The sequence below is a fragment of the Mustela erminea genome, chromosome 8 (assembly GCF_009829155.1).
Source record: "Mustela erminea isolate mMusErm1 chromosome 8, mMusErm1.Pri, whole genome shotgun sequence".
In the NCBI taxonomy this organism is placed as follows: domain Eukaryota; kingdom Metazoa; phylum Chordata; class Mammalia; order Carnivora; family Mustelidae; genus Mustela; species Mustela erminea.
Genome location: NC_045621.1, coordinates 4,259,088 through 4,285,346, shown reverse-complemented (window position 1 = coordinate 4,285,346; position 26,259 = coordinate 4,259,088). Strand labels below are relative to the sequence as shown.

General features: G+C 44.2%; 1 protein-coding gene and 1 long non-coding RNA gene across 6 annotated transcripts; one reads left to right on the top strand and one right to left on the bottom strand.

Annotated features, from left to right (window-relative positions):
- Positions 1–3,344: 3,344 nt before the first annotated feature.
- Positions 3,345–14,043, bottom strand: NABP1 (nucleic acid binding protein 1). Of its 3 annotated transcripts, XM_032354237.1 has the most exons (6): positions 13,029–13,759; positions 12,629–12,767; positions 10,138–10,209; positions 8,426–8,501; positions 7,913–7,979; positions 3,345–6,731 (listed from the first exon to the last, which is right to left on the bottom strand). In XM_032354237.1, the coding sequence occupies exons 1-6, from the start codon at positions 13,117–13,119 to the stop codon at positions 6,562–6,564; spliced, it is 615 nt and encodes a 204-aa protein (XP_032210128.1). In that variant the 5' UTR covers positions 13,120–13,759; the 3' UTR covers positions 3,345–6,561. The 3 variants fall into 3 exon arrangements, with proteins under 3 accessions (XP_032210128.1, XP_032210129.1, XP_032210130.1); XM_032354238.1 differs by lacking the exon at positions 7,913–7,979 and having other exon boundaries at positions 13,029–14,043; XM_032354239.1 differs by lacking the exons at positions 12,629–12,767; positions 13,029–13,759 and adding an exon at positions 12,084–12,611.
- Positions 14,044–21,011: 6,968 nt separating this feature from the next.
- LOC116597254 lies at positions 21,012–25,519 on the top strand. 3 transcript variants are annotated; one of them, XR_004288528.1, is made up of 4 exons: positions 21,012–21,299; positions 23,772–24,236; positions 24,435–24,633; positions 25,482–25,519. It is a non-coding gene; the product is annotated as an uncharacterized LOC116597254 (long non-coding RNA). The 3 variants fall into 3 exon arrangements; XR_004288526.1 differs by having other exon boundaries at positions 23,184–24,236; XR_004288527.1 differs by having other exon boundaries at positions 23,184–24,269.
- Positions 25,520–26,259: the final 740 nt, after the last annotated feature.

Below are 26,259 nucleotides of genomic sequence, written 5' to 3'. Positions count from 1 at the left end.
TTTAAAAAAAAAATTTTTTTTTAAATATCCGCATGGCCCAGTTCACTGCCCCTGGGCCATGTGGAGAGGGGTTCACTTGGGAAAGGGCATGAGAAAAGTTTCTGCGGTCATGGAAATGTTCTGTACATCTCAAGAGGAGTGTGAGTTCCCCAGGCATGGGCATTTATCAACACACAACCAACCTTTGTGCGTTCCTTTGTATGTAAATTCTATACTAAAAACGGCAACAAAATACTGAGCTAGTATTCGTGCTGGGCAGGGAATAAGCATGCTGAAATAATACATGTCTGTTTACTTGGATATATTAAAAACGGATGAGGGAGATGGATGTAATGAAACTAGTCAGATGTTAATGATAAAATCTAAGTGGTTGATGCACAAATGTTTACTCTAAAATTGTTCATCATCACTGTAGGTTTGAAATTTTTCATGATAAAATGTTGAGAAGTTAGTGCTGGATCAGAAGCAAACAAACCTGTCTGCATGCTGGGGGGCACAGCAATTCTGAGGACGGTCACTGGGAACACAGAATTCCTTCCGGCGTACCCTCCGCCCGCCCATTGGCCATCGACCTCTCCTCTGGCACAAACCCTGGCCAACATGTCCTCTGCGCTTTCATAACCATTTCCTCACCCTCTGGGCAAAGGTGAACAGAAAAACAGCGCAAGACACTCAACTGTCAAGCTGACCTTTGTGAAGACTCAGCCTTACAAGACCGTCGTGATGAACTGTCAGCGTGCACACCTTCTTGCACGAGCAAAGTGCAAGAGCTTGACTGTTCACACACACATGCACACACATACACACACCAAAAGAAACCCAACCTAACTGCAGTAACTAATATAAGTTGTTTATATTTCAGATTTAAAATTATGAGATGGCCTTCTCGGGGCATGAAAAAAATGATCTGTATTTGCCTCTCATTTACATTGCTCGTGGAGAAAGAGCTTAACGTTGGTTGAGCCCTGGATATGGTTGTGGGGTTTGCATACATTGGTTCATGTAGTCCTCAGAGCCCATTATCCTCATTTTATAACAAGGCTCACAGTCATGGAGCCAGTAGACAGTAGATCTAGGATTCAAACCAAGATCTCAACTCCAAACTCTTTCTTTTCACCAAAGCACACTGTCATGGACATTTAAAATAGGTTTCATCCTGCAAAGCTAACATCACTACGGGAACATCAGCCGTTTGGCTAGGATTATACAAAAAAAAAAAAAAAAAAAAGGCAGTTTCATGTTCTTCCACTGCTTTTACCCAAACACCCCCCACCAAAAGGTGTTTCTGAGTTTATACTCCCCACCAGTGTTGTTGACCAATGTAGCAAGAACACAAAAGTTGGCAAGCGTTTCCATAGCGTCTACAGCTTTGGGGAGCAGCTCAGGGTTTAATAAAGCTGCTTAAGGGAATTCACTTTTGATGTCAGTGTTGGTAGTTCATAAACTAGGATTAGATGGCTCCATTTCTGCCTAATGATCTCCTACATCATGCTGAGACCATCAGACAAAAATGCTTATCCGACGGACTGAGGGAACATTTCCCCCACGTGTTAAGCCACATTCCTGAACCACAGAACTATGTCGTCATCACCCAGCAGATGGCACTAGCTGTGTTTTTACTCCGGTGGCAGTCCTGGGACCTAGGTCAGAGGTCATCTCCTGCTAGGGTTGTAAATGTTTGAAACAGACTTGTCTCCATGGCAATCAAACAATGCCTTGCATATTATTTGTGGAAAATACTTAGCTGGCTGTGTGCAGACCAAGACTGAGATCTGTAAGGGGGTGGGGGGTTCTATCAGGCGTTCTTAGGTGAGTGTACCACGTCTCCAATCCCACTACTTCTCACTCCGCCAGTAGACTGGGGAACGATCTGGTGGAAAACGGGGCTGCGATAAACATGTATTTGCTGAGATAAGCAGTAATAAAATCTATTTTCAAAAAAGTTTTAACAGAAACCTAGGGTGAAAAGCTTTTTACTGTGATATAGCCCCAAATGAAGTCAGATCATTATAGATGATCTGATTTTAATAGACATAATTTGAGCCATTCTACGTGAACCTTTTCAAAATTCAGCAGAGCTCACATCCAGAGGCCATACGCACAGACACCACCTGCTTTACTCAGTTCTGCTCCTTGGAGGCATAGGCTTCCAACGCTGTCTCCCCATTTTGCAAACCAGAACTGTGGCATATTCTAGCCTAACAATGATGAAAGAAACTACATATGCATTTCAAAACAGCTATGTTGGGAGAGAGATCAATGCTCTCTCCCAACTATGCTCTCTCCCAAGCTATGCTGGGCAGGAGACAAAAATCTGTAGGGTCTTACTCCAAGTTCAGCTCTACCACTCCTGCACTTACAAATCCTCCTCTGGATAGAGCAGAGAAGCAACTCGTAGTTCCATCAAGTTCGGGGGGAAAATCTATCGCAGGCGTGTAAACTAGCATGTCAATTTTACTCACATACATTCAATATATGGATAAGAAACTGAACTCTATATTCAAAAGGTTTTGGAGTAAAACAGAAAATTCGACTTTTGCTGGGAAATCATTTTAAAAAAAGTTTCTGAAGACATGCCAAGGGCTTCAGCTGAGGTTGTAGGGACACGTGGTGGCAAGGGCTATGGTGTGGGAAGAGAACTGAGACTCCTCGGGTCTACTGCAGCCTTGGGCTGGCATAGTCCTCGAACGTGGGAGCCACGCTGCTTGTGGGCTCCCCATCAAGGCCTTTCAGAAGGCTTAAACACCTACCTGTCAAACATGTTAAATGTTCCTTTTGCTACATCACACCAGTTACCTCATAGTGGTAAAGAGCCCTTAGGAACATCTTTGGGTCTAATGTTCTTAATGAAGAAAGTGCTAAGGTTTATTAGGAACAGTCTATGGACTTTTCTCTAGTCTGTTTCTTAGTCTGCGATCTGTGCTTTGAGAAACATCGTTAGACCCTATTAGCTCAGAAACCTGGAGTGATGTGGTTATAGTACTTAGACACAAACTCTGGTGTATCCCCAATAAAGCAAAGGAATTGGGAAGAGTTGAACAGGCCTGGGAAGGAAGATGTTTCCCTAAGCTTCTCCCTCAGAGCCTTACGCACACCACTCACGACAGTGCTATTTTCCAAAGGTCACACGCATTTCCTCAGAAGCATACCTTAACGGTTAATCATTACAGTGACTTTGTGAAATGAGGGAGTCTTTATCCTAACATTTAATCATTGGCTGAAGCCTGGTTTTCACCACAGCCAAGTACACCTGCCTTTACCCCTCTACAGCCCCCTTTTCTGCCAGAAATGTGAAAACACTCTCATCAGATGGGGAAATTAAACAAAGGCAAAAGAGATTTTTACAAAAGCCATCACAGGGCAGGTAGTCCCAAGCAGCAGCCTAGAGGCGGAGACAGACGCTGGGCAAGTGCTCCGTGTGGACTTGTTTTCCTGTGGTTTCCAAGGTTTGCTGTCGGGAGAACCTTTCCAAGTACATCAAAGAAAAGGATCTTAGGAGTCACTGGAGCCTAAGGTTTCGTGGAGCAAACAGTACTTAGTTTCATAACAGAAAAGGGAAGTCATTTTGGTAACTGGAATGCCAGATCTACATTAACTTAAAACTGCCATTGTGTCTCCATGCTGCTGTAGAGACGGCCAGTGTGCACCTCTGAGAACACTTTGTGGGGCCACGTAACCAGCTTCCTAGACTTTAAATGTTCTCATAATTACTGTTCGATTTTTTTTTTACTAACTTCCCATCTGTTTGTTCTGCATCATCCCTTTGGCGTTATTACTAAACCCAGCAAATTAAACATTCTTTTAAAATGTTAAATAATAAAAATACAAATCACAAGGATTCAGTACTACAAATATTCAGGGACTCAAGTTAAACTGTCCTCACAGAGCAGACTACCCGCAGACCCCAGCCTGCGAAAGCAAAGCCAAAAGACACCTCTTTTTATATAGGTCTATAGGTCTATACAGGAAAGGTGTGGTTTTTTTGTGTGTGTGTACATATCTATAGGTATATATAGGAAAACCTGTGCAAATGCCTTTGGGAAAGCACACCGCAACCTTCACTATTACACATCCTCCTCTGGCCTTGTGAGGTTCATTCTCCCATCTCTGCAGTGTAGCCACCAGCCATAAACCTGTCGCAGACAGGAGAGGCCAGCTGGCTGATGAGACTTGAAACCACTTCAGAACTGTTTTGTAGAGATGAGATGGGGCCCAATTCTAGTAGGTGTGTATTTCTAAACCACGTGGTTTTGGTTTTGGTAGGTGTTTAGACATTTAAAAATTCACAAGTGAAAGCACCAGGGAAGAGGAGGTAGAAAACTTTCTTCCTCTTCTTGTTGAGAACCGTCCAAGCAGACTGGTGGGGCAAACATTCGTTATGGGCGGTAATTCACTTTGCTTTGGTTTTGGAGGCTTCCCTTAAGAAAAAAGAGATCTGTTAATAAACAGTAACACAGAACAAGATTAAGTTATTGAGGCAAATGTCAATTACAAAATTAACAGCTTAGGTCGTTCTCTATTTAATCGCAACATGTTAGAGGGTAACAGTATTTCCACACCTAACGCTGCATCTTCTTCTGTTCTTGAGGTATGATCAGGTGACACTTTGCCTACTACGTGCCAGAAATCACCCTCATCACTTACGTGGAAAATCTTCTGTAACTCTCTAAAGGGATACTTCTACTTGTTTTTGTATTTGTGGAACTTAAGGCTTATAGAGGTCCTAAGTGTAGTAATTTGTCCAACATCATAGGTGAGGAGACAGTGTATCAGGACTAGAAGCTCAGCTATCTCTCCTGATAGTTTACTTTTCTGAAACTCCAAAATTCTTTTAAAATCATCTTTAACACCATATTCACACAAATGAATTGTGTATTACTGCTCCTACCCCTATTTAAAGAAAAACTTACATGCTAACTTTTAGTAAATTTTTACTTCCAACATGTTATCTTGTAACTTAAAAAGATATTAGTCACAAAGCCAAATTCACTGAGTTAAGGCTAAAAGAAAACCTTCTAGAATATATAAACCTTAGTTACCAAAGTACTATGAACCACGAATAAGCTCCTTGAGATGACTCGTCACCGACCCCTTAACTCCCCAGTGTCTCACACTCAGTGTGTACAGCAATTTGTTAAGACACACTGAATTGGAGAAACGAATATTCTGGTACCAATTTTCATATTCAAAGGCTACGGCGTTCTTAGAAAACAGAGTCTACTTAAATTATTTTGTGATTTAAGGCAGGGACAAAAGGCGACAAGTACAAAGCTAAGCACTCCCCTGGTTGAAGTAATCATTACAACTATGGTAAATTTACCGGCTCTCCATTGCAAATCACTGAAGAGCGAAAATAAGGGAAGTCCGTTAACATTAATGCAAGTTTTATTGGGGCTAATTTGGAAGAACTGAATTCTAACAAAGGAAAAATTTACCAGTTACCCACTCTACAGTAGAAAGTGGGAACTGGGTGTCATTTGTAAGACATAAAGAAATTCTACCTTTACATTTCTAAATAAAGCTGTACGCACTTCTTAGAGAGAGCCGTTTAACTTTGGTTGATAAGGCTTTGTGAATTATGTTCAGAAACTTGGACAATATTCACACACACACTTCTAAATAAAAGTTAAGTACTTAGGATTTTCACTCCAGGGTGAGTTTCTTCGAGTACCTAAGGACACTCTAACTTGACTGAGTATTCCCACATGAATTCCATTTGAAGTGCCTTCACCTCTGTGCCACAATTCTTTAAAATAATCAGATCAGTATTTATTATGACTTTTTAACTCCCTCAAATTATACTTTAATATTTGACATAGTAGTTTCAAAAAATAAATATTCAAGGCCTCGGTTTTAAGTTTCCCTTCAGTGTAATGCACACAGTTGACAACAAGTATTAATAGGACTACCCTAAAATAAATGCAGCTTTCTTATAAAAATTCTTGGTTATAATACAATTTCCATTCTACTCCATAATTCTAATAAAGAATATATTCTTTTTTGGTAATAAAACAAGAGTTTAGAAGATTCAGTCCTTGGAAAATCCTCTTGGCAGTCACTCAAATGAAGAAGTCAATCATTCCTGGAGTCACAAACACTCAAAAACTGCTATTACCACTGAGTTTTTGGGGGCGGTTTTGGTGGTTATTGCTTCAGTTGGCAATACCTGAATTTAAGACAAAAGAACATCTCCCACTAAGCCTTACTTTAAATATTACAAAATGTATATGGAAGATAGACTCATAGAGGCTATAATGCTGATGTCTTAAGGAACTCACCCACAGAACGGGGGCGTGTTTTTAAAGGATACCACTGATCTTTTTGCCCTAAAAATAAATGCCCCTACTTTTCAGAGTCTTCCCATTCTTCAAATTCTTCAACAGGAGACTTGAGCAGCTTAACACTTTTGCTATAAGAACAATCCACTCTTGTTAACAAACCCGAAACATAACAGGAAACCGATAAAGGACACAGTTTTCACAGTTGACGATAAATAAAAGTGCAGTAAGTGTTCAAGTAGGGTGTGTAGTTTAAAAACTACATGTGAGTATTGGGCATAGGTCATCTTTTAAAGGCTCTCCGAGGGTCCCTGCCATTACTTATTGTGGTCATGACTGTTTGATTATTAGCTGTTCCTTGTGGCTGTGAATGTGTAGGTCCCCGGCCATTGCTTCTACCAGCATATGAAAACTGGCATCCCCGTGATTCTGGGCCAGCTTGAACCCCGTTTCCTAAAAAAAATATAAAAACTCATCACCATTTCAGACACTGATATATAGTAACACACCTATTTGAAGTTCTGACACATGTTTATAAGTAGTAGTAGAGAAAACAAATGCCCTTGTTTTTAAACTACTAGAAAAGACTCAATGTGCGTTCTGAGTTTTCCAAACATGTAATTACTGTAAATGTATTAGCTTGATGCTGTATTAATATGGAGAAAGAAATAGAACAGTTTGGGGAACAAAATGAGAAATTAGTCAAGAAAAACATAGTAGTGCTCTGCGCCAAAATTGTAAGGGAAAAAGAAAAAAAAGGTAAAACAGTGTATGAACACTGGCATTAGGTTCAAATATGGTTAATAATTCAGAATGAACAATGGAATTCTCATTTTTCAAAGGACAAGACAGCAAAGTTTCCCACAATGTGATCGCTACCAGCTGTGCCAAAACATGTACCCACCGGGTCAAACAGACTTCAGCCACCCGACTGAACTCCCAATCCCAAAGCTTTTCCTCCCTAATAAAAACTTCAAAAGACACAGCCGAGAGACCCATTAACGTGGCATCTGAGAGTATTTGAGGGGTAAAGGCCAATCTTTTGAAGAGGCAGCTATCAGCACATGTAAAAATTTAAGGTGAGCTATTAAAGGTAAAAGGCTTTTGGTGTGCCAAAATAATCAGTAATTTTCCATCTATTATAAATAATCACCAGATTATAGAAATTTTGTTTAAAAAAAAAATCAATGGAAAACCTATTACGCGTCACTGAAACAGATTTCTTATTATCAGCCACCGTTTGAATACAGAATGTGCTCTGGGAGGTGGGTGGGCGAGGGCGAAGCAGGTGAAGGGGCTTAAGAGCCCACGTACCCGACCCGCGGAGTGCTGAACCACTGCACTGCGTGTGCGAAACTCATAAAACATTGTGTTAACCACAAGGAATTTAAACAGATAAATAAAATACATGTGTACAAAATGTTTTTTTAAAAATAAAAAGAAGATGCTCAGTAAGTTAGCTTAAGAGAGCTCATCTGCTATTTAGGAAATCACTTACTGGGGAATTCCCTGTGGACTAGCAGCTCCCGTTTAGTGTCAATGCACACCTAATTACAGTTTTCTTCTAATCTTTCGTAAGATACATTCGCTTAACTTCTTAACACCTGATCACAAATATGAAAAAAAAATCTTACCCACTGGTCCAAATGTACCTGTACCCATATTATTATTCATGGAATTATTCTTCTGCTCATTGTGTGCCTAAAAAATATGTTTTTAATTTAACCGATTAAAGATTTATTAAAAAAATTATTATAACAAGTTATATCCATTCTTTAGTTTTGTTTTTTTTTTAAACAAATTTTTAAAAGATTTATCCAAGTCCATTCAATGTTACTATTCAGAAATGTTTCCCAAAGCTTTCATAGCTTCTGTTGTATCTTACTGCGTTCTCCTGATATTCCTCCCTACTGCTTCAAGCGCTCAATAGTACATATATTTATTTTGTGAGTATATATACATATATCTTTAGTGTTAAATATATATGTCACAAAATATACAGAATGAAAATGACTTTATATTCTTTTTTAAAACTGTCCTCATTATTTCTGGGTAGGACAGGGTTGAACACCTAGCCAGAGAATTAGAGTACCCTGTCAAAATTAGTCTAATCATATGAACAGACTATATACATTTGGATTAATTACCCCTCTGCTCTGTTGTCCTCGATAATCTGGGTTGGGTTCACTGAAATTTGGCACTTCTGAATAAACCATACAAAATCTGAAAGAAAATAAAGCACAAGTTAAACGATTCCTAAAATAATCAACCTTTCTTTGCGTAACATGCATAACTTATAGGAATGAAGAATTTAGGTGTTAAATGAATTAACTAAAAAGCAACATGCTAACTATTTAGACAATGAAAACTTCTAAACGCCATGTTCCATAAAAAACAAAGCATTCTAAAACACTCAATGGTCCACAATACTTAAAATATTCTTTTTTATTTTAGTTCTTCTGTACTGCAAAAACTAAATCATGTCAAAGATCAAGGACACAGAAACACATCTCTGTGCTATTTCTCCGCATAGGCTGCTGTCCCTGAACCATGTTTAGGGTTCCAGAGTGGTTTTTCCAGCAGTGGTGATGGATTTGCACTGATCCATTCACACACTCCCATCCAGTCCCTCTTTTGACCAATCACTGTGAATCTGCAAAGATAATCATTCAAGGTTAAGAGCGGACTCTGCAGGTATGACAAAGACATGTGGCTCTTAGGACAACAGTTTATTCAAATGCTTCTTATAAGTTGACTATGGCATATATGAAGATTACACATAAGCATTTACTTAGCTCCTCACCCCATAAATAAATTAAAATCGGTTGTGGTATATCCTAGACTGACCCTAACAAAGTCAAGTCAAGGAAGAATGGAGTGACCCCCACTGGTTCTTCACATAACTGACCTCTTTCTCCGTATACAGGAAGGTCAGGAAAAACCCCACGTCTTTGGATGATATTGACGCTAAGAGCTTTCATAACAAGTTGCTCTAATACTGCTCTAAAAACAAACATAAATAAACAGTTTTTCTCCTAGCGAAAGCAAAGTGTTACCAATTTCTGATCTTGAAAAGCTAGCAAGATTATCTTTTCCCAACAATTTTATCCCTGCAGTGTAGAACCTTTCTTTTTTGTGTGTGTATGTGTGTGTGCCATGTGTGGCTTCTATAGGTCTTCAAATCTCCTACAAACAGAATGAACTAATGATGTGGCTCACTGCCAACACAATACTTTATGAACACATCCCAAATGTCTAAGCTAATATGGAGGCTAAATTACCTTTACACCCCTAGAGAGGATGGTTCCTCCAAGTCAGGGTGGAGATTACCAGGGTAGGAGTATACGGAAGCTCGCACTGTAGCTGCCTATACGGTACCTAGACTGTGGATAAATACAGGACTTCAATGGTCATCGCTGCAAGTCCTTCTACCGTGAGTACATATTCACCCATAAATGAAAAAAGAAAATTTAAACTGTTGGCCTGAAACCTAACTTCTTACCTAGCTTCTTCTTTGGCATTTCACCAGAAGACAGAACCTATTTAAAACTGCACTGTGACACCTAAAAGACGCGTGTTCCCAAACTCTACAGAAATGGCCCCATTGGGGCTCATCTCAAGTGCAACTTCATGCTCTTTGCCAGGAAAACTACTATTCTCAACCACAGAAAACAATATGGATGGCTGTTAAGCTGGTACATACATGCAAAGTTGTTTTTACAGCGAAGCTATTGAAGGCATTCAGTTTATCAATACAGAAAAGCCAAGAAGTTTATCCTTTATAGTTTATACCTACCAGTTACTCTGCAGACACTACGTGTAATTTATTCATTTACAGGAAATGCATTTGAATACTTACTCCCCAATTTTTTGAAGTTCTCCACCCCTTCCAGTGTACAGCGTCAAACAGCCTTTCCACATGGATGCATACCTAGAAAGGAAAGAAACGTCTGTTCTGTAAAAATACATGTATTTCCTTCTACTTAAGTGAAACTTTATACTGTATTTTTTTGTATCGGGACGGAGATGTAGATCAAACTCTGTCTAGGGTAGTAAATCAATTAGTCTAATTTATTAACTTGTTACTTATAATCAAACAGTACAAAGAGAAGTCTACTGCCAAATTTTGACATAATTATCTAAACTATAACCAACCCTAGAAAACAGGAAGTCTTTTTGAAAAGCAAGCATTGTTATACTCCAAAGATCACATCTTCAATTAACAAAAGAACTTTCAATTGAAGAGATTCAAGCAGAAATTATTTCTCAATCATAGCATATATAATATCAACACCAAGTATGTGCTTTTATACACATTAACTTGGTCTCCTCAGATTATTCAATAAAACAGTTTTTCCTTTTTCTCTATAAAACACATAGGAGGATTCATGAGCTACTGAAAATTTGTTAAAATTTAATCAAGGGCCTAAAAAACAATCACAAATCTCACCTATCTGCCTTTCCAAACCTGCAATCCTTACCATCAATTTAGCTGAACAGATTATTTACTCTGATCAACTCTGAGAGCACAGACAGCATCATTAAATATTCCTGCACAAAAATCTAATAAAAATGTAAATTAAACATTGTAAAATCAGTCTAAAATTTGGTTTATAGTGGTTCTCTATAAACTACAATGGTAACTTTAGGACCTAGAATGTTAAATTATAGGGGAGCCTAGGTGGCTACTATAGTGGGTTTAGCATCTGCCTTTGGCTCAGGTCAAGATCCCAGAGTTCCAGGATGGAGTCCTCAGGTCTGCACAGGGCTGCTTGCTCAGCAGGGAGCCCGCTTCTCCCCCTGCCTGCCACTCCCCCTGCTTGTGAGCTCCCTCCCTCTGACAAATAAATAAAACCTTAAAAAAAAATGACAAAGTATAATTAAATATTGTTAACTAAGTCGTTGTATTTCATTTTTTAACATAGATTAATAAATACTAGTTAGTTCCACATTATATATTCGTCTTTAGTAAGGGTAATCCACTAAAGACTCTTATGCTATACAAAAAGCAACTTAGAAGAAGAAGAGTGCACTAATATTTCACCTTAGTAATGTGAAAGTTAACGCATGCTGAGAAAAAATTTGAAGTTTCAACAAGTAAACATTTAACTTGCATTTGTTTTGGGAATGAGGTCAACGACAGATACAACTAGAACTGAAGGGCCTTACAACAGGCCAGACTCAGCCACACATGTGATTTTTTAAGTAAGGTGTAATTATTCCCATCTTACAGATGAGGAAATTACCCAAGTGTAAAAACCTCAAGGTCACACTGAAGTTACAAAACAGTGGAGTTTCTTTAGTTTTGAATTTTCCTTTAAATTATACTCCTTGAAACTCTATAAATACTATATGGAACTTGATTTTAGTCTTTCCACAAATTTTTTGAGGGACATACCTATGTATTTCCCACGGACTACAAAATACGGAGATATCTGAAATGAGATGCTGTTTACACTACTTTAGATAGATGCGAAACATTCTGGCAGCCAGAAAAACTTCAATTATGCTAATCCTAATCCGCACCACACCCTCCTAGGCAGGAATTCTCTTTTGTGTCAGCTACAGATGTGGACGTTTAAGGACACAATTAGTGTCCTGAGTCACTGCAGGAGAATAAAATGTCTATGCTCTGACTCTCACTTCCTTCTTTGAGGACACTCTGCCTCACTTCCTGAAGCTGCTCTGAGGCCTGCACGTATTACCAAAGGGCCTACCCAACCTCCAGCGTTCAGGGTGATCTGACACTTTTCTTCCTGCCGAACATTTTTCTGCCTATCGTTCTGGTTTGTGTACTCCACTGACCTTACAGCAGCAGACACCGGAAGTCATCTTCCAGAATGTGCCTTCCAGATACTGTGAACTTCCCTTAACTTTTCCATTCCCGTACAAAATGGACATACCGCAGACCTGCTGAACTGTCCAACTACAATCTGATGTCCTGTCTGAACAAACTACGGGCAGGATTTCAAAAGCCACTAAAAAGGGGGAAAAGCTAGAAAAGCGCTGACAACTGTATTAAATAATTCATGAAAAAAAAAAGGAAGTAGGATGAATTTATGCTAATTCTGCCAATCTACAAAAAACACTCAGTAATCCCAAAAACATATTTAACCATCTGCTTGACCTGTACAGAGGGGAAGTGGGCTAGATTCCGGGGTCAAACTGACCGCTTTCCTGGGAGGGTGTTCCATCCCGAAGCTGTCCACTCCCCAAAATGACCATCCAAGGGGCCCCAAACTGCGCGGAGGGCCACCGAGCAGACAGGAGCTGCAGCACCTGTCAGGGTCCCCAGCGGGTGACTGCAGGCTGTCACCTAGGAAGCCTCCCCCGGCCCTCCGCGCACCTACCCTCGGGTCAACCGAATGATGTCCCCCGGCTGGATGAGACCTCCGATTTCATCCCACACGGAGATAGTGATGCTGCCCGTTTTGTCCGCCACTTTGCATGATCTCACTTCATGGCCGTCTTTGGTTTTGGTCACGCGTCCTGCGGGGAGTTAAATCGCAAGGGGGAGGGGTGCGTTAGGTAACGAGGACTTCAGAGGCTCCAACTCCTCCTCCGCGGACAGGGGGCAAGAGGTCGCGCCCCGCGATTTCGCCGCAGGTCGGACCCGAGCCCGGGGCTGGGGGGCACCGGGGCCACGTGGACGGGGGGAGGGGTGGGGGCCTCGCAGAGGCGGCGGCGGGGAGCCCTCCCCGCCTGCCCAGCACGCGCGGGGCAGCGGGGCGGGCGGCGGACCCCACTTACCTATCTCCAGCACAATAAAGACGACATTTAAGTTTTTCAGTCCGGGCTTAATGTCTTTTATGAAAAGAGGAGGGTCGCTGCCCCCGTTCATACCGAGGCAGGTGCGGCTACGGCTGCGGAGGCGCGGGTGGGCGGGGGACGAGGCCTCCCACCTCCCGGGCCGGGGCGAGGGCGCGGGGGAGACCCTGGGCGGGGGCGGCCGGTCGGGGACCAGGGACACCAGCCCAGACGGCGCTGAGCGCCCCACACGGAGACGGAAAAGGGGAAAAGCTCCCGGGTTCCAAAGCAAAGAGCGGCCGGAGCCGAGCGCGCTGCGGCGGGGCGGCCGCGACCCCGGGCCGCGCGGCCCCCTCGGACAAAAGGAAGGTCAAAAAAGGCAGCGAGGGGCGGCCTCCGCGCGGAGTCCCCTCACACTCGCAACACACACGCGCGAGCGCGCGTCCCGGGGTCCCGAGCTTCGGGCAGGGACAGACTGTGACAGCGAACCCGCGCCGAGACCCAGCGACCACGCACGCTCCGTCCCGAACCGCGACTGCCGCACGCGCCCGCGCGCCGGCCGGACCCTACCCCGGCAGCCCCGCCCCTTGTGACGTCACGGGCGTCGGCACGCCCGTCGCCGGGCTCGCCCAGCCCGCAGGAAGGGAAGCGAGGGGTCCGGAACCGGCCGGCGTCGCACGCGCAGCCTCCCTCGCTCCTCGCGGGCGGTCCTCTCGAGCCCCGCCCCCCGAAGCCGTCCAATGAGCGCTCGGCCCCGCCCCTCCCGCCCCGCCCACCCCGCTGCCGCCGTCGCTGAGCCGCGTCCGGGTGTCCGGCGGCTTTTTGCCGGCTCCGGGCGGTCACCGCGCGGCGCGGGGTGTCCTTGCTCCTTTCTGGCTGGGAGTTCGGCCCTCCCTGGGCGCTTTAGCCCCTCGTCCCCGCGGGTACCCGGGGCAGCGCCTGTGTTTAGGGCCCGTGGGTCGTTCAGAGAGGGGCGCCCAGGCGCAGGCCGGGCGGCTGTGGGCGGAGGGACGCGCCGGCCGACGGGCGGGTCCCCGCTCCGCAGCCAGGACTCGGCTGGGGAGGGGCCTCGGCTGGGCGGGGCCTCGGCTGGGGAGGGGCCTCGGCTGGGCGGGGCCTCGGCTGGGCGGGGCCTCGGCTGGGCGGGGCCTCGGCTGGGCGGGGCCGGCGCCTTTGCTCTGCCACGTCTGCTCCGTCCCAGGGACGGTGCGGGGACCTCCGGGACGTGGTGACCCGCGGGCCTGGCCGAGCCCTCCCCGTACTCGGTCGGGCCCCTCCTCACGCCCGTCCTCCCCTCCCTCCCCGCGCGCTCGTCCCCTCCGCTCAGTCTCTTCAATGGGCGAGTTTTAGGGCGGCGTTAGGTTCCCAGCGGAGCCCCGGGGGGCGCGGACGCTCCCCGACACCCCGCCCCGCGCGTCCCCGGCCCGGAGGGTCCGCCGGTCGCGGCTGCTGAAGCGACGCCGGCACGTCGCTGGCTCTGTGTGTCCGTGAGCTGGGACAGGTGTGTGGTGACTTGTGTCCACCCTACGGTGTCGCAGAGCTTCAGGGCCCGGAAAGTCTGTGTCACCGCGTGTCCTTCCCGCCCTCCTGGTCCCGGCGCCCCCTCGTCCGTCTCCGCAGTTGTGACCGCAGAACGGGCACCGCCGGCCCTTCAGACGGTCCCTGCACTGCTGTGCGCTGTGCGTCCCGTCGGCGCCCCTCCGCGGGCTCGGTCTGTCCTTGCACAACCGCACGGTCCCGCACAACCGCACAATCGTGCACAACCGCACGGTCCCGCACGACCGCACAATCGTGCACAACCGCACGGTCCCGCACAACCGCACAATCGTGCACAACCGCGCGGTCCCGCACAACCGCACAATCGTGCACAACCGCGCGGTCCCGCACAACCGCACAATCGTTACAACCGCGCGGTCCCGCACAACCGCACAATCGTGCACAACCGCACGGTCCCGCAACAGCAACGGGAAACCCGAAACGACAACCCAGAAAAATAGGTTTTCTTCATCTCTTTATCTCGCGTCGTGAGGAACGGGCACTTGACAAGCAAATCTGGGCTCAGACGGTCCTGCGGGACCTTCCGGACACCCATGGAGCTTCGTAGTCCTGATCCATCGTCTGGGAAGAGGCCGCCGGCCTGGGAGCTGCGACCGCAGACGTCGTCTGGCCAGTGCAAACACTCAGTACGCTCCCTCGCTTCGTTGTCCTCGGCGGTGGCCGCTGGCTGTTAGCCCATGGCACAGCTGGTGAGACTCTCGGGACGCAGAGCCAGAGCGCGGCCGACCTCGAGTTCCAATCCAGGCCGTCTTGACGCCACCATCCCCCACCCCCCAGAGCCCTGCAGCTTAAAAGTAGTTTTTCAGACTTAAATTGCAGTGGTAGAGTTACATGTTTTAGCAATAAAACGTATCTGTAGAGCATTAAAGAATCATTAACTTTGTGATGGGGAGAAGAGTCAGAGAACTTGCATGGCAGAAGCCTTATGTTTTTCTTGATTCTTGCTGCATGTTTTTAGATGCACCACCTCGGCCCAAGCATCTGCGAAGAAGTGGCATCATCTTACTCAGCCCGAGAAGGGCTTCGGAGAGAATCACATGACCAGGACAGCCCAGACATACCGAAGGAAGCAAAAGCTTCCATTTCAGGACCAGTAAGGCCCGGAGAGCCAAAGACACTGACGTAATGAGGGAAAGTGATGTCAAATAATGTAAGCATGATTTCAACATCAAATAAATGAGGAAACGTGGCAGTTCCTGGCAGAACCACATCCAACCTCAGGACTCCCAGAGTCTCCCCCTTCAGATCCGAAGCTCTGATTCCACCAAGAGTATCCAGCAGGACTTGTTGCTTCATTTAGATGTTCCTCAAAGCAATTTTCTTCAACACAGGCAAGAACATTCTCATAGAAACAATATTTAACCAACTGAGCCACCTCGGAGTCCCTCAGAGAAGGAATATTTAAATCAGACCTTTATTTAAAGGTTTGACAAGCTCTCTAAAAGATTAACAACAGATAGGAGATCAATTAACGTGGAGCACAATCGCGGCCAAGAGTTTGGACAAAGCGAGCTGGCCCCTCCTTGCACCCTCCGTCCGCTGTTCCCAGAAAGGGGATTAGATGGGGCTCAGACTTATTTTACCGACACTGCCGAAGAGGAACCAGTCCGGAGCCCAAGCCCCACAAAAGCAGAAGCTGAAGTTAGCAGCCCCGCCCTGCCCTAACCCCACAGGAGAGAACTCGCCAAACCTCTACTTCCTCCCCGACTCACTCAGCTGTTCTCGAGCAGGAAATGGCCACCAAGTGCTTTCGTGTTCACTGAAACTGGAGACAGCCTCGAGAAAACAAAATGGTGTGAACAGGGCAGGAACTCTTCAATCCAGATCAGTTGGTTTCAACCAACTCCAGTTACCACTCAAGGGTGATGTTAATGAAACGAGAAAGGGGGTGGCTGTCGAGAAAAACAACTGTTGCTGCTCAGATAATCATTCCTAATACGTAATTCAGCAAAATAAACAAAGGCCCAGCCGGTCAGGTGATGAGGATCCTACTGCTGACTCGACGACATCCACAGGATCGCCTCACGGTCTTCTTCCTTCCAAGACTCTTGTTCTTCAGGCCTTCCTCATGTTCAGAGCTCAATCATCAGCCTCTGAGGGAACCAGAGGATTGTGGCCAGAACCTCACCAACACTCCCTTGTGTTTAAAAAAAAAAAAAGGTTGTGTGGCGAGATCCAGTACAATACAGAAGTGTATCCATTAGAATCTGTACTTCAGGGTCTGCATATCTGGGTGCTCCCTGGTAAGGGTTTTCCTGTAAATTTTACCACCACCCACGACCCACGCTCACTGCCACGTTCTGGTTTCTGGGATCAAAAAAATCATTTTTTCTTTTGCTGCGCTACCCATCTATTCACCACTGTGACAACCTCCATTGAGTAGCTGACCAAGTTCTGTTTGAAAGGAGATGTCTTGTGTGGTGAAAGAACAATAAAAAATTAACAAGAACTACAGTGTTCTCACATTACAAAGGTAATCTACTTTGTAACATAATTGGCAAGGTCAAGAAGAAATAGCCTTTTCTTAATCTCCTTAAAAAGATTTAACCAAAAGGGGCGCCTGGGGGGCTCAGTGGGTTAAAGCCTCTGCCTTCTGCTTGGGTCATGATCCTGGTGTCCTGGGATCGAGCCCCACATCGGGCTCTCTGCTCATTGGGGAGCCTGTTTCCTCCTCTCTCTCTCTCTGCCTGCCTCTCTGCCTATTATCTCTGTCAAATAAATAAATAAAATCTTTAAAAAAAAAAAAAAGATTTAACCAAAAGACTTATAAGTAATGTTTAGAAATGTTTACAACATAGCCACACAAATCATCCCTATAATGATACAGGCTAACACACACTGCTGAGCCTTTGCCATGTGCCAGGCATTTTATACATATTATTAATATATTATTTAATAATATTTTGGGAGTAGGTTTTCTTATTTTACGAAAGTTACGGAGCTGGGATTTAAAACCAAGCCTTACGTGAAATAACTTCTTCTATGAAACAGGTTATTTGCCCTTAAAAGTACACTTCTTTAGTTACCTAAGTGGGTAATTGGATTTTTTTGAAGGCTTTGTAGTTCAGTGGTAAGTGCAACGCCAGGTTATTTAATCCCTAATGTCTCATTGTGGTGGGGGCAGTGAAGTCCGCTGGTGAGGAATAAGTTTGTCGTTTCTCTTGGGAAGAAATGCATCCCGAAGTAGGTTAATTCAGCTCAGCTACATTATCTTTTTAATGATAGTGTGAACACCTTCGGTTTCTGTTCTAAAGAAGTTCCTTTCAGGTGCACCATACATCTAAGTAGCCGCCTGAATTCATTGTTTGTTCAGCTGAGAAAACAAAACATTAGTGGCAACTGAACAACTCAGAATTCATAAAACAAAATTATTTATTGGCAGATTAATCTCATTATGTATCCTAATCCTCATACTTAAAGGGATATTGTAGAAAAGGCTACAAGTCACAAGTCCAGCTGGCTGACCACATTGCATAGGATCAGAAGTCCTTTCCGAACTGTGTGTCTAGAGGACGTGCTGTTCACTGAGGTTTCTTGTTATCCAACGTGGCTGTGGAGGGAGTGTTCACGCGCCACCGCAAATTCCTGTGTTGAAATCTGATCCCCAACGTAAAGTGGAATTTGGAGGTGGGGCCTTTGAGAAATGATTAGAGGCGATAAGAAGGCGGAGCCCTCAGGCATGGGATTGGTGCCCTTGGGAAAGACTCCAGGGAGCTCCCTCACCCCTTGTGCCCTGGGAGGTCACAAAGGAAAGAGGCATGTCAGTGAACTAGGAAGCGGGCCCTCACCAGACACCCCAATCTGCCAGTGGCTGGACCTTTGACTTCCCAGTCTCCAAAGCCGTGAGAAATAAATTTCTGCTGCTGATAAGCCACCCAATCTATGGTATTCTGTTCAAAGAGTCCAAATAGGCTAACACATATGTAAAAATAACTCAATTATAATTTTAAAAACCACCTCTCCTGCTTTCGGAATCTTGGTCCTCAATGTGCTCTAGTTGGCCCAACAAGAAGCAGGTAGCAGGTTCTGCTAACGTCATTCGTGCCTGACCTGTGTTGCAGTGGAGGGCTTGGTGACCCTTTATGGAAGTTTTCCTTATATTCTTGGCTTATCTATAGTAAAAATAAATATTTCTTCTTATTTTATAGTATTATACAGCTTACTCACTTTCTCTCCTTTCACACACAGGCAAGCATACACATATACCAATAAATCACCTAGAAGAAACAGTCACTGCTTCTGTACAAACCCCTAATTCAGATCATTTTCCATGTGAACATAGAGAGTCCCAGTTGGAAGAATATTTACAGATAATGGACTCTAAGTCCTTCTTTTTGTTAAAAAATATATTTTTTATTTCTGGGTATATATGCCCAAAATTATGAATAAGAGTAACACTACAGCCTCTAATGAATTAAGGCTCTCAGTAACTTCAGTAATTATCATTATAGGCTGCTAATATCATGACAAGGGGGACAGCAGTCAAAACAATGAAATCAGAATCTCTAAAGGTGGGACTTAGACATCAGTGTATGCTAAAACCTCTCAGTGTACCACCAAATCAGAGCCATAGCAGGTTAGAAGAGACATTTTTTTTTTTCCCCCAGAATATTTTCTTTATTTTCCACATACCTGTTCCCTTATTCTAGCTTGGGAAATCCTGCACTGAGATAAGCTTCTAGAAGTGGAATTACTGAATGAATGCATAGTTAAGAACTCTGACAGGTATTGTCAGTTGACATTTTAGGAATTTTGAAGAGACTTATAATCCCGTTTGCCCTTTGTATGCTCATTAAACATAACCTATTAATTTATTCAACAAGCCTTTATTGAACAACTACAATGTGCCAGCCCTGAGACTGCATCAGTAAAATAATAATAATAATAATAATACAAACAAAGTCCCTAACTTCACGGAGCTTGCATCCTGAATACATAAAGTTACATAGTATATCAGAGGGTGGTGAATAGTGTGCTGGAAAATGAAGCCAGGCACAGGGTAGGGATTCAACAGGAGTGACTACCGAGAGTGGGCAGGGAAGTGACATTCGCGCAAAGACGAAATGAGAGGAAGGAGCCATGGAAGACCTCAGGCCGCCTGCCCTCTCCCAGGAGCAGTAAGCAGACGACGGTGACTGAAGCAGGGGGACAAGCAGAGCGTGTGACGGATGAGAATGGGGAGGGGGCGTCACAGAGGAGGACGCTGAGTTGGACTCCGGGACGGGGGTCTGCTGGAAGGTTCTGAGCAAAGACCCAACACGCTTATCAGACTAACAGGATCGCTCCGGCTGCCGGGTGCGGACCAGAAGGAGCTAGAGTGGAAACAGTCAAAGATGATCGTAGGAATCCACTTGAGACGCTGTGGCTTGCCCGAGAGTGGGCGCGGGGACACTCGCGAGAGGAGGTCAGGTTTCTACATCCATTTGGAAGAGACAGAACACAGGTTATAAGCAGAGTTTGGGAAAATGGGAGGAATCAAGTAGACTTGTAGACTTTGAGTCTGAGCAGCTGGAAAGAAGGTTGTCGTTCACTGAAACGGTGAGACTCCCAGGGGGACCGCTGGGCAAACGTGGGAAGATCCGGAGGGCCACCTCAGACACGAAAAGCCACGAGGCAGGAAGAGCACAGGAAGGAAAGACGTGCCCTGGCAGCCAGTGAACCGAATGTTTCCAGGAAGAGGGGGTGATGTTTGTGTCGAATGCTGCCGATAGACCAGCGAGATAAAACCAAGGGTTGATTATTAGGTTTAGAAAAAAGGAAAGTAATGGCTGACTTTGACAAGAGCAGTTGCCCTGGAGTTGGTGGGGCCTGAGAGCCTGAATGGACTGAGGCAGGGGATAGTGGAAGCCGAGGAAGCGGAAATGGTGAAAGAAGTGTGCCCAGCGCTTCCTAGCTGCAGAGTGGAGCAGAGCAGAGGGCAATACTTAAGAGGACAGTGGGACAAAAGAGGGTTTTTGGTTTTTTTTAAGATTTTTAAAATTTATTTGACAGAAAGAGAGCAAAAGCAGGGGGGAGCAGCAGGCAGAGGGAGACGCAGGCCCCCCACTGAGCAAGGAGCCCAACATGGGACCAGATCCAAGAACCCTGGGTTCATGACCTGAGTTGAAGGTACTTAACTGACTGAGCCACCCAGGTGCCCCAAGAGAGACTTTTTTTTAAGGTGTGAAAAATCGGATCATGACTGTGGGCTGAAGAGAATGTTCAGTAGGTAGAGGGAACTTCTGGAGACACATCCTTGTCCTTGAGTAGGTGAGGGGGGAGGGAGTGAGAGACCCTGTGGAAGGGCTGTTGGGAGCACACAGGATTCCTCTGGAGCAGCCCAAGGGAGATGCTGGTGGGTGGGCGACATGACGGCCTGCGTGTGTGGACGTCCCCTTCTGGTTGTTACTGCTTGCTTGCTTGCTTTCTATTTAGTTATTTAGATTCGATTAGCCAATATAGAGCACATCATTAGTTTTCATGGAGTGTTCGATGATTCATTAGATGCATATAACACCCACCGCCCATCACATCACGGGCCCTCCCTCATGCTACTACTTTCTGAGTGAGATAAGCCAGACCATCCATTTTGGGTGAAGATGCGGACAAGATGCTGGAAGACTGATGTGTGGAAGAGGGTATGAAAGAGTTGTCGGGGAGCTTGGGAGAGTGAGTGAACCAGGGAAATGGATGACAGTTTTACAGCACGACTAATCGCTCACGTGAAGGCAGTCAATAGTAAGTTTAGAGTTAGACCACTGCACATACTGCTTTTTTTTTTCTTAAGACACATTCATCTATGAAGATCTGGGCACAGACTAGGCTGAGATTTGGATCTAACTAGTATTGGAGTTTTGCCAAGTGACAGTAACCCTGTTTTCTTTAGGGTGTATTGTACAAATCTTTCCCGGTTTGTGATTTGCCTTCTCCTTGTGTCTCTCTATATTTCTTTGAGCTATAGTAACTTTTTATATGGTCAAATCTGTTGTCTTTTTCCTATGGCTTTTTCCATTGTTTTTTTTTTTTTCCTTGAGGGAGCCTTTCCTCAAGAAGGGATGATATAATCTTTCTTTTATACCTTCTCCAATTTTTTATGATTGAATTTTGAACTCTTTAATCTATCTGTATATATGCTGTGATGCAAAGTTCTAATAAAATTGTCATCAAAATGTCCTTCCTCTCCACATTAATTATTAAAGAAGCAATTCCTTATCCTTAAGTTTATAATTTCTTTGAAGTATGTTACCTTATTATCTTTCTATATTTTGTAAGTTCTCATTCCAGGTTATCACATTTTTTTTAAGATTTTATTTATTTTTTAATAGAAAGAGACACAGAGAGGGAACACAAGCAGGGGCAGAGGCAGAGGGAGAAGCAGGGAGCCCAATGCGGGGCTGAATCCCAGGACCCTGGGGTCATGACCGGAGCTGAAACTGAGCCACCCCCGTGCCTCGGGTTATCACTTCAGAGTCACCAATTCACCTGTATAAAGATGTGACAATGGTATATTTATAATTCTTCAGCATCTGATAAGGCACGTAACAGCCTCCAGCCTCTTTTTTGTAAGTAGTCTTTAACCCTTCTTACTTATTTTTGTAGAGAATTTTGTCATGATTCAAAAACAGACTCCTCTTAGGGTTTGTTTGGAATCAAAAGAAGCCCGAAATCTTAATTTGGGAAATACCACTTTCTTTATGATATTTAAGTTCCCTATTCAGGAACCATGCTCTGATCATCTATTCTGGTCTTTTAAATTGTACTGGGTTGATTACTCATTCATGTTTTTATACACTTCAAATCTCCCTGAAATATAGTTTTACTTCAATTTTGATTTTGCTAGAGTAATTTTTCAAGTAATTCCTCAAGTAAATTCCCCAAAAAGAAAAGCAGAAGATAACTTTCTGATACTTTACACAACCAAAGAATTTCTTTTTCTCACATACATATGACATTTGGGACAGGTATAGAATCTTCAGATTGTAATTTTTCCTCTTAATATTTATCGCCGGGTCCAATGGATAGAATATTCCTTGAAACAGTACTATTGAAGGAAAAAAGTGGAAAACGACCTAAAGGTCAAAAAAGAAGAGATTTATTAAATAAGTTAGGACGAATTAGTAGGAAAATCTATCACCTATTTTTTAAAATGAGGTAAATATATGCACGTGATAAAAAAAGATTATGTGGGGAAAATGGGAGATTGCATAGCTATGTACACTATGATTAGATTTTTGAGAATAAAACCCTATCTGGATATATATTGGTGTATCTATTTTCATGTCTATCTATCTGGAAGAACGCACATCAGGTATTAACAAATCACAATGGATATTAAAATTAATGTGTGTGGGAAGAACCTCCACTTTTTATTTTATATACCCCAAGTTATTTGAAGTTTTAAAATTATATATCATTCTTAACCAACAGGTGTACAATTTTGTCCGGCCAATATGCACACTTACTTCACCTTTTTCCACCCCTAAACTGCCAACCACACTCCCTCCTACCAATGCTGGGTTAGGTGCCTCTTCCAGGTGTTCCCAATGACACACGACACTTATTTGAATTATAATACTTTTCACTTCTTTTATAATCGCCAATTTATTTATCTCTTCCTTCCAGGTAGACTGAAGAGTCGGTACTTTCCCTATTTCGTCATTTTTGGTGATACCTTATGAAGTAATTGTTTAATAAGTGTTTGTTAAAGTGTCTATGATTCAGAGGAGAAGGGGTCACTACCTAGTTCTCTGGAAACTAGAAGGGCAGCGTTGGGAAGGCGGAAAAGGGAAGCGATAGAGGAGGTGAAGAGTCCTGGGGAAAAGCAGCCAGTCCCCTGTGCGAGTGACTCCCGTCACGGCCACCTAAGCCGTCAGAGCGAACGAGGTGGAGACTTGGGGAAAAGCCATGCAAGAGCGCTGAGAAGGCGACCAGCCTCCTTCACTGGGGGATTCCACACCTCGACAGGAGCGGGTGATGTCAGTGTCTTTCTCCGGCGACCCAGTGGTCACATACCCCATGCGGGCAGGATGCAGAGGAGCAGCAGGAAACCTCTGAAGAGAACGTTCAAACGCAACTAAGATAAAAGCAAGAGAAAGCAGCGTTTGCGTAACAGGGAAAAGACTAAGCTGTCCCAAAAATGAAACCAAAGAGTATGCATGTACATGCGGAGGCTTAAGTAACAGCGAAGTCCATGTCCTTCTCATGTTACAGGAAGGTGTGCAACCCTGCCTGGCAGGAAAGCCACCGCAGGATCACCTCCCTTCCACGTGTTATTGCTCCGCTATTACCTGAGGTGACCGCTCCATCGTCGTGGCCAGAGTTGGACTGTGGGCACACTCAGTCTTCCGACCTATGCAAAAGGAAGACAGGAACTCGAGGCAAGTGGCTTATCTTTTAAGAGAGAAGTGACCCAGAAATAACACAGTACTTCATCTTGCATCCCATCAGCTAAAAGGTAGCCACATAATCATATCTAGTTGTGGAAAGAGGATAAGGATGTGGCCTCTGGCCAAGTAGCCATGGATTCAGTGTCATTGGTTTCTACAGAAGACAGAAAATACAGACTTTAGAGAAAAACTAGGAGTTTTGCCACATAAATCAAATATGGTGCTCATAACCAACCCGAGACAAGTGAAACGCCATCAAATGCTGGTTTAAGACAACTAATGAACTAATGTACGTGCAGTGCAAAAAGCAAGATCTTTGCGGGTAATTTAAAGCTAAAGGGATTGTTTTTAATGATGAGATTATGTCCTTTCTATTTTTGACGTTAAAATCTAATGATACAGTGGGGATGGTAGATAGCATTTTAATTATCTTTTTTTCCTTCTTTTCTTTCTTTCTTTCTTTTTTTTTTTTTTTTGTAAAATAAAGGTTGACAGTACTACATCAGTATTCTCATTCTCCAGTTCATGTATGTGTGCTTGTTGAGATTTTACTGATTCTTGCCATTCTGACGTGGGACCAGAGCTCCATCAGACCACCAAGCACAGAGGCTCCGCGGAGAGGCCAGGATAGGATTGTTCTTATAGCCTGTTTTTCCTTTAACAGGAAGAGGACAGCTCATCCACAGGTGAGGTTTTCCGAACTCTCCCCATCGGGAGCCACCATCATCTCCCTCTCCATGGCCAGATAGGGTCCCCTCCTCTGGGCTCCCAGAGTAATCTTTACATGGTTCTGCCGTAGCATTTATCATCCTGTGTTGTATCCCAACAGCCTCATTTTTACTTAATCCCTTCTTCAAAGGCTCCATCTTTAAAAACAGACACAGTTTGAAGTACTGGGAATTAGGACTTCACCATATCAGTGTGGGTACACCGTTTCACCCACAACAACATCTTTATGACCCTTGCTGATTATAAACCAATCCAGGTTTTTATTTTTAGTCAACTTAAACATAAATGTAGAAGTAGAAAGTCTAAATCTCCTTTGACCCTACTCTTCGTGATAGTAGCGCTCAATAGTTAGACGTAGTCAATGATTCGGGAAGAAACGAGGGAGGGAGTGAGCAACAAGGTGGTCCCCATATTACACCTGAGGAAGATGACACACACCAGAAGACCAGGCAACTTTTTTTTTTTTGAAGATTTTATTTATTTAGTTAGAGAGAGTGAAAGCTCTTGCCGGGGGTGGGGCAGAGGGGGAGGGAAAGAGAGCATCTCAGGCGGACTTGACGCTGAAGCACAGAGCTCAACACAGGGCTTGATCTCACCATCCTGCAAACATGACCTGAGCAAAAATCAAGGTTAAGATGCTTAACTGACTGAGCCATCCACATGCCCCAAGGCCACTATCGTAAGGTCATAAAACCAATTTACCATGGGAGAACCCTAACCCAGTTCTACCAGTTTCTCATCTAATATTCGTTCTACTATCCTTTGCTACTTTTTTTCTTTAAGATTTTATTTATTTATTTGTCAGAGAGAGAAAGAGCACAAGCAGCGGGAGCAGCAGGCAGAGAGGCAGGCAGAGGCAGAGGGAGAAGCAGGCTCCCCGCCAAGCAAGGAGCCCGACGTGGGACTCGATCACAGGATCCTGGGATCATGACCTGAGCAGAAGGCAGTGGCTTAACCCACTGAGCCACCCAGGCGCCCCCTTCACTACTTTTTACATTTATTGTAATTATTGAATAAAGACTTGTGGTCCTCATTTTTAATGTCAAAGTGGGTAAGCTGAAGATTTTATATTTCTCTAAAAGTGACCAAACTCAATACTTTAAATGATTTTAACTTACATTTAGCTTTGTCTGAGGATCTTTTTGTAGCAAGAAACAGATATGCACTCAGACTAATTTTCAGGTATCTGTTGCTGCTAACAAATCTTGTCAAAATTTAGTGGCTTAGAGGCACCTAAATCAAGAGCATCTGACTCCTGATTTCAGCTCAGGTCATGATCTCAGCGTCCTAAGATCAAGTCGTGCATCAGGCTCCCTGCTTAATGGAGAGTCTGCTTGTCTCCCTCTATCTCTGCCCCTCTCCTTGTCCTCTCTCTTTGTCTCTGTCCCTCTCAAATAAATAAATCTTTTTAAAAAACAGTGGCTTAAAATAGCAACTACTTTATTTGTATGATTCTGTAGGCTGGTCATCTGAGAGGGATTTCTGATGACCTCGCCTGCAATCAATCAAGGTCTCTTACAGCTTAGACTCTGGAACTCAGGGTTGCTTTTGTCACATTCTGTTGGTCAAGGTCAGTCACGAGG

Bases quoted from the DNA above. Each gene is read 5' to 3' on its own strand.
- NABP1 (XM_032354237.1), bottom strand. From the start codon at position 13,119: ATGAACGGGGGCAGCGACCCTCCTCTTTTCATAAAAGACATTAAGCCC. The intron at 8,502-10,137 runs GTAAGTATTCAA...ATTTTCTTTCAG, and splicing joins GAACTTCAAAAAATTGGGGA to ATTTTGTATGGTTTATTCAG. The intron at 6,732-7,912 runs GTAAGATTTTTT...TATTTTTTTTAG, and splicing joins AGGTACATTTGGACCAGTGG to GAAACGGGGTTCAAGCTGGC.